This window comes from Peromyscus eremicus, chromosome 1 (assembly GCF_949786415.1).
Source record: "Peromyscus eremicus chromosome 1, PerEre_H2_v1, whole genome shotgun sequence".
Lineage (NCBI taxonomy): Eukaryota > Metazoa > Chordata > Mammalia > Rodentia > Cricetidae > Peromyscus > Peromyscus eremicus.
Genome location: NC_081416.1, coordinates 142,924,292 through 142,938,009, shown reverse-complemented (window position 1 = coordinate 142,938,009; position 13,718 = coordinate 142,924,292). Strand labels below are relative to the sequence as shown.

The 13,718-nt window shown below is 41.1% G+C and overlaps 1 protein-coding gene across 1 annotated transcript in view; it reads right to left on the bottom strand.

Moving 5' to 3' along the window:
* The window catches only part of Nipa1 (NIPA magnesium transporter 1), a 45,792-nt gene that overhangs the window by 7,627 nt on the left and 24,447 nt on the right, over positions 1 to 13,718 (bottom strand). The window contains exon 4 of the mRNA XM_059273706.1: positions 3,553 to 3,713. Coding sequence (XP_059129689.1) covers positions 3,553 to 3,713 — 161 coding nt within the window. The remainder of the gene's footprint in view (positions 1 to 3,552; positions 3,714 to 13,718) is intronic.

Genomic DNA, 13,718 nt, shown 5'->3' with positions numbered 1-13,718 from the left:
CAATGGATGTGGGTGGGTTACAAAGAGCACACAAAGCCATGTTATGCTATATTCTTCACAACTTCTGAATGTCTCCTTGGACTTGTAAGTAAAAACTCTGGTTACAACTATCAGAGCTAGAAATTATATAATGAAGTATCCTTGTGCATGTTTCCTACACATTAAAATTTTCACAAATACAACTTCCATGTAGGCTGAAAGATGAGTGTTCTCTGATTGGGACTTCAAGAATGATCCTCCTTTTCAGAGGGTCATATCGCTGATAGATGCTCAGCGTAAGAAACGAACATGACAGCTCTATCGGTTCATCTCTACTTCTACCACATTTTGGACGGTCTGCCAGCTTCATTCTGCCTTTTCCTACAGTTGTACTTGAGTACTAACATTAGAAGGTAGAATCCTGCTGTGGCTCCTTTAAACAGTTAGCTGTTATATTGATTGCTCTGAAATCCCACATACAAGGTTGTATTTCACATGCTGGACTTCACAGATCTAGAAACCGGCTGGAAATGCAAATCAGTCAGTGTAGGCATGCACGGCAACAAGTGTAGACATGCCAACAAGCAAGCAGGCAGTGGGAGCTCAGGCCCCCAGGAGTGAGAAAAGAGAACTATTTAGCACTGTACGGGAGGCAGACTCAGGAAAGAGTCAATGGAAGGATAGCTAAGCTGTCTGAGAGCCTCACCTACACACTGGCAACATGGCAATGGAGGGCAGAGACTGGTATGTGTAAGCACAAAATACTACCTAATTGTGGGGCAGGTTGAGGGGGGCAGGGGAGGGGGGCCCAGGTAGAAAATCAGAAGCAGCCTGAGTGCAAGCAAGCAGGCACAGTATCAGCAGCAGTGTGTAAACGTGGATCTGTCTGGGCTTGCTCTCAGGGGAAAGGTGGCTACAAGGAGCCCTGAAGCTGGAAGGGACAAAATCAGATGACATTTCAGAAGGGTCTCTGGAATCAAGAAGGTTGAGGTAGCAGGGACTGGAAGTAAGGGTAGTGGAGGTTAACAAAATCAGGTCTCACCAAAGGCAGCAAGGAGAAGGACAGTAGAGGCAGGGGCATGGCAAAGTGGACAGAGAAGGGACAAGAACACCAGCCACAGTGGATACTTGGACAGCAGCCTCAGTGACTGTGTGTTAGAAGGAAGGATTCACATGCTTCAGGAAACCCTCTTTTTCCTTTGCTCGTTTCTCGTTTCTCAGACGCCTATGGACGTGTGACTTTTCAATCTGTGTGTCAAGCATGTTCTTCATCACTGTTCTCTTTAAAGGGACCAGTTTACACTTTTTCTCTTCAGTAACTCTCAGCCTCATGAAACTTGCGTCATGGATACACTATCTATTCGTATCTCTAGACCTGTCTCTTGTACATTAAAAACGTATATAGGTTTTCTCTCCCAAGCATGGGCTTTGGCTTTCTGGAGTGATGCTGCCACCACTGAGAATGTGCACATCTCAACACTCTCCAAGTAACCCCTTGTCCTCCTGTGGTGCTGCCCATCTCACCCAGGGCCTTGTCATTCCAACACTGAAACACACACCCCAGTCCACTATTCGCTCTCTAAATATCTTTACAGAACATTTTCTTTGACTTCATCTTTGAATATTAGGAGTCCTATATGAGGGAGTTTGGATAATTAAGTGCTGGTTTAAATTTCCTTTGGGGCAAAAATTAATTGTGTTGTTTGTACCGTTAGAAAAAAGGGAGCGAGAGAGTAAAAGCTGTGCCATGTATATACTAGCAGCACTGAGTGGATTCAGTGGGTTAAAAAAACACACACAGTTGAGAGGGTGAAGTGGAGGTATGGGAAGAGCTGGTGGGAAGGGAATGAGGGAAGATTTTATTAGAGTACATTGCTTTGTTTTAGATTTTTTTTTATATGTATGAGTATTTTACCTGCATGTATGTCTGTGTACTACTTACATGCCTGGTGCCTGAGGAGTTCAGAAGAGGGAACTGGAGTTACAGATGATTGTGAAGTACTATGGAGGTGTACCTCACTCTACTAGAAGAACAGCAAGTGCTCTTGACCTCTGAGCCATCTCTCCAGCCCATCAAATTACATTGTTTATAGATGTATGAAGTTCTCAATGAATAAATATGTTTAAAAACATCTTAAAATAAAAAGCTGGACATGGTGTCCTATGCCTGTAATCTGAACAGTTAAGGGAGGAGGTCTGCTCCAAGTGTGGGACTACCTTGGACTAACAAGCAAGCATCAGGCCAGACAAGGCTCCGTACTGTGACCCTGACTAAGAAAAAGAGGAACAGGAGGAGGCAAAGAGGAGAAAGAAACCAAACAAAGAAGAAAAAAGACGGGGAAAAAGAAAATCTATTACCTAAGAAAGTAGACAGATCATACCATTTTATATTTTACATTTTCTTAATATTTTCATGATATTTAATTACACATAGGGCTGGAGAGATGGATCAGCAGGTAAAAGCTCATATTGCTTTTGCAGAGGACCCAAGTTTGTCTCAGTACCCAAATGGAGCAGCAAACAACTGAGTGTAGCTGCAGTCCTAGGAGGGTCTGACACCTCCGGCTTCCAAGGACACCTGTTCTCATGTGTACGTAGTCATATACAAAAAATAAAAATAGCACATAATTATACATATATAAATTATAGATGTATAAGTTGGGATCTGAACATAACAGAATCATTCACACTCATCAAAAGTAAGTGGACTGGAAATATGGCTCAGAGGTACAATGCTTATTTACCCTGCATTGGCCTTCAAGGTTCAACTCCCAGCATAGGTGGAGGGGAGCAGCTTATGAATATTCTCCTCTGGAAATCATAGGAACCCTTCAGGGCACTCTTGCATAGTCCACAGAGTAGTCTATTTTTTAATGCCTTTATACTCTTTGCACTCATACTCAGAAAATACTTTGGATTTTATAGGAATAAGTAAAAATTAAAATGTGAAATGTCTGCAGATGTGGTGGTTTGAATGAGAATGACCCCCACAGGCTGGCATGTTTCAATACTTGATTCCCAGTTGGTGGGACTGTTTGGGAAGGACTAGGAGGTGTGGTCTTGTTAGAGGAGGTGTGTCACTGAGGGCAGTTTTGAAAGACTCATGCCATTCCCAGTCAGCTTTCTCTCCCTCTTGCTTGTGAATCAAGATGTGAGCTCTCAGCTGTTCTGGCCAACATGCCTTTGCTCCCCCATCATGGACTCTTAACCCTCTGAAACCATAAGCACAATTAAACGTTTTGTTTTACAAGTTGCATTGGTCATGGTGTTTTCCTGCAGCAATACAAAAGTAACTAAGACAACAGGCATAAGTACCAAAGGGAAATAAAGCCTTAGCTAACTAACGTCATTACGAACTCTCCAAGGAGTCCTGCCAAATTTAGAGTACCTCTGAAAATTGGGGTAGGCTTTTACTCACAGCCAGCTGATGCACACACAAAATGGACAGCCAATCAAGATCTGTGGTGACAAACCAGAGTAGACCTTATACACCTGCCCTGCCAGAAAGTGGTATTATGAGCTGTCTGGATTCCTGGGGACACAGACTTGGCCACCATGCTAGAAAGGAGTTACCTGGGTTGGTCAGCTTCTCCTCCAACTCAGCCTGAGTTGTCACACTCTCAGACTTCGGGGAATGGATAATCAGCACAACAGAACCTGCACAGCTTAGCAGACACCCCAACTTGCCCAAGATGTTGAGTTTTTCCTTCAGAAGATAAGAAGCTAAAATGGACCTTCAATTAAATAAAAGAAATCATTACAGTTTAAATCAAATTATATGACTTGTTTCTGCTAATTAAAGATACTTTATCTAGAAAACTCATACTTTATTTCTAGGTGTATTTTATTTTCATTGAGGTTTATTTTTTAATGTTTTTATTTTTATTTTGGCACTAAGAATCAAATCCAGGGCCCTGCACATGCTTTAACACTGAGCAACATGTACACCCAGCCCATCATTTAGTTTTTACAAATAGAAAAATAAATTTTCCCATCAGAAATTTATTGAAGTTATATTTCAACACAGTTGGGTTTTCATATCATTTTCATGCATAGCTAATATACAGTTTATACTATATTAACTCATATATTGTAGAATATCTTAATTATCTCATAGATATGAAATACATGAGTAGAAGAGAAGTTTTATGATTGACCGAAAAATAAAAATATTCCCTCCTTAGTCATAAAAGTAAACAACACACATACATACTATATATGAAACACACTATATATTTATACACACTATAAAGAAAAATACAAAATGATAACAGTAACTAAAGTATGAAAGAAGGAATATGGATGGTTATTTTTACTAGTACTCAAAACTTTAAAAATATGGCACTGGCTGGGCGGTGGTGGTACAGAGCTAGGCGGGTCTCTGTGAGTTTGAGGCCAGCCTGGTCTACAGAACAAGATCCAGGACAGGAACCAAAACTACACAGAGAAACCCTGTCTCAAAAAACAATATATATATAAAAATAATATATATTATATATAACTGCTTTTTTTAGATAAAAATAATGTATAAATTCATAAAACATCAATGTGTTTCATCTCTTATTTCCCTTTATGTCAGTATACAACCTGAATTGGAAAAACTGGTAATTCCTATATTGTAGCTATCTATGCTGAAGAAATTCAGAACACATGAACATCCAGGAACAGGGTGCAACAGGTTCATGGATATAGTGGATTATGTTCTTTGACATATAAGACCCCAGACAGGATCACCACTGAAGCTAAGACTACAACGTTAATGAAGAGGCAGGAGAAATGTCCCTTACTCTCTCTGAAACGAAATGTCGATGGACAATTAACAGGAAAAAAATGTACCTAAAATTATTTAGTGTGTATCATCATTTGTATTTTTTAGGGGAAAGGAGACAATGAGATAGAATCTCACTGTGCATCCCAAGTTGGCATGGAACTCACAGCACTCCTCCTGCCTTAGGCTGCCAAGTACTGAGGCATGAACTCCTACACTTGGGTAGTTCAGATCATACATGTCTGTCCATGGCTAGGCATTAGAGCACATTCCAGCCTGTGGTATTACTGGGAAACTAGGTCATCGAAAGGGAAGGAAGAGGCCCAGCGTGAATGAGAGGAGAATTGGAGAAAGTAAGGGGATAAATATGACACAACGCAGAAGGGAGGGCTATCCTGGGGAAGCAGGAGAACCAGCAAGGGGAGGGTGGCCTAGAGAGGGTAGTAGGGGGCAGACAAAGAACAAAGTCCAGTGGCAGGTATGTGTGAAAGGATCATTACTCTGGATCCTAACTAAACAAATAGTTTAAAGTACTTAAGAACAAAACCCAGAAAAAAAATTTAAAGAAAAATGAAGGCCAGGTGGTTAGAACTTAAATACTGTCTTCACAGGAGAATGTGGCTGCAGGTGATAACTGACTAAGTGGTTGAAACAAGGCTCCTCTGAGCTCTGGGAGGAGGTAGGTAACAAGTCACAGGTAAGTGAAAGACAAAAAAAAAAAATGTCTTTCACAGATCATCAGTTCACCTTTTCAGCTGCCCTTAGAAAAGCAGATGAACAGGGTGTCCGGGCAAGGTAATGACCCTGGACTCATTAAACTCTCCTTCCGTGGCCATTCTTCCCTAGTTATTTGAAGAAATCCTTAGGGAGGAGGTTAAGACTACATTTATTTTGTAAGAAATGTCTTCAATCATATAAGTGAACTTCTGAGAAATCCTTAACTTGTACTTTGGGAAATAAAGAAAATGAAAGATGATTGGATAGACCAGGGGCAGGAAGGCACAGGTAAGAGACCATAGTCTGAAGGCTCACCATGTCAAAGTACCGCATTCAGGACCATCATTTTCTGAATGCCAACACTGGACATAAAAACCCCTAAGGCTGAAGTCATACCTCCTACCTTATACCACTCTGTGTATAGTATACAGAATACACTGTACTGTACCTGCAGTTCTGTCCTGGAGGCCTAGCAGTCCAGTTTGGAAAATGAACAGCATTACTGACACAGTGTAATAAGAAAAACGTGACTATATCTTAAACCAGACCTGGGGTGGTTTGAATGGCCCCCACAGGCTCATGTTTTTGACCACTTGGTCCCCAGTTGGTGGAACTGTTTGGGAAGAGATTGGAAGGTGTGACCTTGTTGGAGGTGTGACACTAGGGGAGGGCTTTGAGGTTTCAAAAGGCTTGAGCGTTCCCAGTGTGTCTCTCAGCCTCCTGCTTATGGGTCAAGATATGAACTCTCAGCTGTTCCTTCACGGATTCTAACCCTCTGGAATCGAGAGCCAAATTAAACACTGTTTTATAAATTGCCTTGATCAAGGAGTTTTGTCACAGCAATAGAAAAGTAATTAAGATAGGGGCCAATGTTGTTGCCCTAAGAATCAGGAACAAGAGAAGGGAGAGGGTCACAAGATAAAACCAGGCCTAGGTTTGCCTGGGACAACTGCCAGACCATGCCATGGCTGAAAGTGGCTTCCATGAACAAAAGCAGCAGGACAATGAGCCTGGACCACAAGGGCAGATCACCTCCTATCCCACCGCAAAAGACCAGAATGCAATAGGCACTTGTAAAATCTGGTTATTGATGAGTTATGAGTTTCATATACCAAAGTACAAATTTCCTATCATATACATAATTAGAAACAGTTTTCTCCTATTATGAATTTTGTTTCTTGATGGCAACCTGTGAAACATGGTTTTTAAACATTGTGTGTGTGTGTGTGTGTGTATGTGTACACAAGTCCGGGCATGCATTCTATAGTGTGCATTTGGAGGTCAGAGGAAACTTATAGGAGTCTGTTTTCTCCCCGCACCATGTGGACCCCAGGATTGGACTTAGGTCATCCATCAGGTGTGGCCGCAAACCTGATGGCAGTAATGATCAGGTTTGTCTTTACCTGCTCAGCCATCTCATGGGCTGCTTGTTTTAAACGTATTCTTTATCGATTTCATACAAGATACAATGGTATCTTGATTATGTCTACCCCATCTCCATCCTGCTACTCATCTTGGAAATCCCAAACGTGTCTCCCTCCTACCTTCATGTTTCTGAAGCACAGAGGTTTTAATTTTGGTATCTGGTTTATTTTTTTCTTCATGCGATTTTGGAATCATACTTAAATAACCTATTGCCTGATTTTAAAACATATAGTGATTTAAACTGCTGTCTCCCAGGAGTTTGCCAGTTTTAGCTCTCTGATGTATTTTGGGTTACTTTTTGTGTGGTGAGGTAGAGACAACAACCTTAAATATTTACACACTGGTGTCCTGTTCGTTGGCACTGTCTGTTTTGTTTCTTCACTCTGGGGGAGCTGGGGGTCAAATTTAGGGCCTTACATGTGCTTAGAACAACACTGAGGAACGGAGGTGCAAGTAGACACATAGGAGCTCCAGCCCCGGCCCTTGAGCGCCATCTTTTGAAAAGCCCATTCTTTCTTATACTGTTAGTTCAGTGTTTCTGGCAAGAAGTTAACTGACTATGAGTGTATCTTTGAAATCCTAATCCTATTTCACTGATTTGCATGCCTGTCCTTAACCCGGCATTAAGTTTTGATTACTGTAGTGTTTATTCTATTTGAGACAAGGGCTCACTATGAAGTCCAGTCTCGTCTCAATCTTGAAATCCCATGTGTCAGCCTCTCAAGAGCTGGGCTTACAGGCATATATCACAACATCCACCTTGATTATCGGATTTTGAAAGAAGCTTTGAAATTCCTCCAGCTTTCTTTATATTTTCAAGGTTGTTCATCTTCTTAATAGTTTTTTTTCCATCTGCATATAAATTTTAGGGACAGTGTATCAATTTCTATGAAGAATTCAGATAGACTTTGATAGAATTGTGCTGAACCTACAGATTAATCTTAGAGTACAGCCATGGTAATATTATATTTTCTAGTCTGTAAATATGGGCCATTTACTACTACATCTTTAAATTTACTCAGAAATATCTTTTGGTACTGGCACCTGCTTGATGACTGCAAAAGACTTCCATAGTTTTTCAGAGTGTGACTGCCCTTCTTTTGTGAAATTTATTCCTATTTCATTTACTTTGGTGCTACTGGATATGAAAATTTTACTTTTATTAAATACTTTAATATCCATACATACAATATAATATGTTTGGATCCAATATACTCACTATATTCTCTCCTCTCTAATTCCTCCCCATCCCCCCAACTTTTCTCTCCCAATGTCATATTCTCATTTTCCCTCCCCACACACCCCATCTCTCCCTCTCTCTTTTCTCTCTCCCTTTAATTTAATACCAATTGAGTACATTTAACACTGCCTGTATGAGCATATGTATGGGACCTTCACATAGACAGTCTCTCAGGGCCACACTTTTCTGAAGAAAAGTGATTCCACCTCTCCCAACAGCCATCAGACCTGGAAGGTGCTATGCATTCTATAGGGAAAGAAAAATAATAAATGGTCTTACCCAGATGTGAACCCTCTGAACTATAATAATGATTGACCTGGCAGGATATGCCCACTAGGGTAATAGTGGTAAAGATAATGTGGGAGTAACCAACCACTGTCTGTACCACAAGATGAAACTCAAGCCTAGAATAGTTAACTGAAGCAAAACCAAAACAAACAAAAACTGTGTGTGGCTGAAACCATACACCAAAGGGAGTGGCACTGTTAGAGGTGTGGCCTTGTTAGAGAAAATATGTCACTGTGAAGGTGGGCTTTAAGGTCTCATATATGCTCAAGCCACACCCAGTGAGACAGAACACTTCCTGTTGTCTGCAGGATCAAGATGTAGCAGTTCCTTCTCCAGCACTATGTCTGTCTGCAAGCTGCCATGTTCTCCATCATGATGATAATGAACTAAACCTCTGAACTGTAAGCTGCCACCTCAATTAAATGTTTTCCTTTATAAGATTTGCATGGTCATGGTATCTCTTCACAGCAATAGAAAGCCTAACAAGACAAGTGCATCTCCCAATCCTTGGAGGAGAAGCTTCTTTTTACACTGGATGGTGATTAACAGAGATCCATACTGATTAATTGATCATCTGTGGAATACTCAGCTCTAAATGGGACATATGTACCATATCCCCTCCCTCAGAAATCAATGCAGAAGGGAAAGGGGCAGAAAGATTTTAAGAGCCAGAGGGGTTGGGTGTCTACACAGAAACAGGTTTTACCCAACAAAACAGTGCTGTTAACAGCACACATGAACTCTAGTGGTTCTAAATGCCTACACAAGACCTGCACAAAGTCAAGTCAGCCACAATCTCAGCAGGATGGAAGAGGGGCTGATGAAGTCTCACCCAGAAATAAGAGTCAGTTTTCTTCAGGGATTCTGCTACCCATGCTCCAGGAGATGGCCCTACACCCAAGCACATGCAAGCAGCACTCAGTGGACTGGGTGGGTGTTTTAATTTCTTTCTAAAGATTATATGTAGTTAGGAGGAAAACACTGAGGGTCCAGGAGAGGTATAGGAGGGAAAGTGGGGTAGATTTGATCAAAATGCATTATATGCATATATAAAATTCCCAAACAATAGAAATTTTCTTTGCCTTTTCTTTGTTAGAGCTTTTTTTTTTTTGCTTTGTTTTGTTTTTGTTGTTGTTTTGTTTGTTTTTTTAAATTGGGAATTAGAAATTCATGTTTTCTTCTTGAAACAGTTTCGGTAGGCTCTCTAGGAATGTGTCCATTTCTCCTAACAATCTGATGGCATATAATTATTTTCATTTCTGTACAGTTGTAGAAATGTCCCTACTTTATTTCAGGTTTTAGTAATTATACTCTTATCTGAGTCCTTTTTCTGTTGCTATAAGTAAGTATACCAACTAGGTAATTTACAGAAAACAGGTTTATTTAGGTCAGTTCTGTAGGTTGAGGGTCCAAGGGCATAGCACTGGGATGTGCTTAGCATCTTCCTCAGAGAGCACAGTGGAGGAAGTCACAGCAGGATGGAGCTCAAGCTCAGGTCCTTCCCTGCTGTGGGATGTTCTGTATGGCAAATATGTTAATAAATAAAACACTGATTGGCCAGTAGCCAGACAGGAAGTATAGGTGGGACTAACAGGAGAATTAAGGGAACAGGAAGGGAAGAAGGAGACTGCCTGGAGCTGCCGCCAGGACAAGGAAGATGTAAGGTACCAGTAAGTCACGAGCCACATGACAAAGTATAGATTAATAGAAATGGGCTGAATATAAAAGTAAGAGCTAGACAATGATAGGCCTGAGCTAATGGCCAAGCAGTTTAAATAATATAAGCATCTGTATGTTTATTTTATAAGTGGGTTAAGGGACTGTCGGGGCTTGGCGGGACCCGGAAAGAAAACTCCAGCTACATTTCCCTCTTACAAAGCCACTGATGCAGTCATGGGAACTGCCCTCCTGACCCTGTCTATACAACGTGTTTTCATCTCATTCACATCCTCTGCTGTCATCATGGGCATTCAGTATTTTACCTGTTTGTTTTTCTGCATATGGGTGTTATAACCCGCATGTATATCTGTGAATCATGTGCATGCCTGGTGGCTATGGAGGCCAGAAGATAGTGTCAGATCCCTTGAGACTAGAGTTATGGACAGCTGTGAGCCACCATGTGGGAGCTGGGAACCAAACTGCGTCCTTTGGAAGAGCAGCCAGTGCTCTCAACTGTGGAGCCATCTCTATAATCTCTCACTTTTCTCCTGTTAAGTTTGGCTATGCATATTCTGAAGTTGTTTTATGTGCACATTTTGTTTAACTGTTATATTTCCAGATGAACTGGCCATTTTATTATAAATAGTCCTTCAGCAACATTTTTTGTTGTTGTTGTACAATCTTGCTTTGTCTGGTAGATAGCTCTTACTATACCTTCCTTTTAAAATTTTTTTAAACATTTTCTGGAGGAGGCATGCATGTCAAATGTGGGTTCCAGGGATTTCACTTGGGTCATGTGGCTTTGTGGTGGGTACCTTCACCAGCCCCTGTGTCCTCTTATAGCAACCTGTTTATATTGCTGAACATATCAGTTGATTTGTTTATGTCTAGAGAAACTTTGGGGAGGGGTCGATGCTAACAGCATGTGGTCAACAGCGGCCAGGGATGCCATTAAACAAACTACAGTATACAGACAGCTTCCCTCAGTCCACCAACAAAGAAATGTCTGGCCTCATGTGGCAACAGCGCCAAGGTTAAGAAACCCTGATAACAGAAAGTCAAGCATAGAAAAAGTAAGGTAAAACAGCCACAAGAGCTGTGTTTGTCTGAAGAAGGCCTTTGGCATTACTTAAGATGATTTTCTGTAATTTGGAAATTATTTCCAAATAAGTTTGTTAAAACCTCTATTTGAAGTATATTGTAATGATTACTTTATCATGTATTAAACTGTTGCATAAAACTGGACCTATTTTTTTGGGGGGGGCTCTCTGTTCTATTCAGAAATATAAACTGGTTTTCTTTCCTGTATCATATTCTTTTCTGTTCTTTGTAAATCCAGCCATTCACCCATTATCAACAGAACTTTTCATAAACCATGCACACATATACTTCGTCATCTTTGCTTTCTTCCAATCTAATTTGATTTATCTATTTAAAAAAAAGCTCAATAGTATATTGCTTGAAGTGTGCACATAGTCCTTATACTTCATTGGGTGAATAATACCTCTTGCAGAATTATTGAAGCAGTGGGTTACCTAACTATGAAAGGGCATGAGGATTGATGTACATATTAAATGTGCAATGTTCAAAGATCATAGAATCAGTTTATCTTCCATAGAAACACACTGGGAAAGCTGAGGATTGATTCAGGCATAAGCACAGTTCCTGTGCTCCCAGACTTTCTGGGACACCCAAAATACAAAGTGACATCAAGCGACATTAATAGCAAGCATATGTATGGATAAGAACAATGTGGTAAAAACCTATTTTCAAAGCTACATGTGAAAAAAAAACCAGTTGAGGTTTTTAGACCATGAATCTTTTTTTTTTGAGATTTTTATTTTTATTGTATGTGTATGAATGTTTGCCTGAATGTAAGCCTACACACCATGTGAATGCAGTGTCATCAGACGGCAGAACACTGCTAAAGATGCCCCGAAACTGGACTTGCAGGTGGTTCTGAGCAGCCATGTAGGTGCCCAGAACTGAGCTCTGAAAGGGCAGCAAATGCTCTTAACTGCTCAGCCATCTCTCCGTCCCCTAGACCACAGAATCTTAAAATGAATTTAAGGTAAATAAATACATTTATTTCAGAGACTCTTCTCTGCGAGGATTGAGGTCTGGCTGGCTGAAGCCAACATACTCATGAGATGAAACAGCTCTTATTTCTCTTCTATACTGCTTATTAATCTATTATCCTTTTTGTTGTTGTTTTTTTGAGACAGGATTTCTCTGTACAGCCCTGGCTCTCCTGGATCTCGCTCTGTAGACCAGGCTGGCCTCGAACTCAGAGCTCCACCTGCCTCTGCCTCCCGAGCGCTGGGATTAAAGGCTGAGCCGCCACCACCACTATTACCCTGTTTCCCACTAACAGCATCTTCAAAGGTACAACAGAACATCAGTATCTTAGCAACAGGTTACGCTGATATAGTCAGTAAAGGTCTGTAAAAACATCTTTCTAGTAAGTCAAGTGTTTGGATGTGGTTTGGTTTGGATGTGGATGCTGAAATTTGATTTGCCATTTTAAAAGATTACATAACTAAAAGGGATTAATGCAGCTCTCACAAGACTGGACTAGCTGCCACTGAACGAATTGTTATAACGTGGATCTGCTCTATGGGTGGCCCCACTGGCTTTCTGCCAAGGAAAGAAGTAGTTTGTAGGCCTCACAAATGGGGTTGCTTGGAGCTGGAGAGACACAGCTCAGCGGGTAGGAGCACATGCTGCTCTTCCAGAGAACGGGAGCTCAGTTCCCAGCACTGGCAGGCAGCTCACGACAGGAGATCCAACGTCCTCTTCTGGACTTCCAGAGCGTCTGTGCTCACATGTGTACATACCCACACACAGACTACACATATACACATAATTAAAAATAAAAAATAAATCTTTATCCAGCTATATAACTTTAATCTTAGCACCTGAGACATAGAGACAGACAGATCTCTACACATTCAAGGACAGCCTGGTCTACATAATGAGTTCCAGGACAGTCAGGGCTACACACTCAAAAGAAAAAAAGAAAAGAAAAAAAAAGGGGGGGGGCTGCCCAATCTTGTACTTGTAGCCTCTAGAACTGTGAATCAAAATTAAAACCTTGTTTCTTTTTAAAATAAAAAAAAAATCTATTCTCAGCCATTTTGTTACAGCAAAGAAAATGGCCTAGGTCACCGAGTTAATAAAGAGGGTGATTTTGACAGCTGGCACTCTTTAAATTTTTACCCCTCTCCACAACTGGGTAACTGGGGAGTAAGACTGCTCTTATTCCTAGTCCCTGGAGCCCTGACTTCTTGTCACAAACCACGAGACTCTAAGTTGAGTGTGCAAGACCCCATTTAGATCACCCCTAGCCACAGTGATCCCCCAAGTCATCACTCATGATGAAGAGCAGCCGTGCGCTGGACTGTGATGACAAACCCTCTTCCACACGCACTGATGCCCGCATGTCATGCATCCCACCTTCTGTAGCTTACTGGAATGAAAGGGGAGAACGCCTGTCCAGCAAGGGATGCTAAGCACCCACATAAAACACAAACTGACATTTTATACCAAGATTTCTCAGAATACCACGAATGGTATTAGGAAGACTCTAGGTTCTAAGATGTTTTCCAGAGCAAAGCCCAGGAGAGTAAACATCAGCAGATT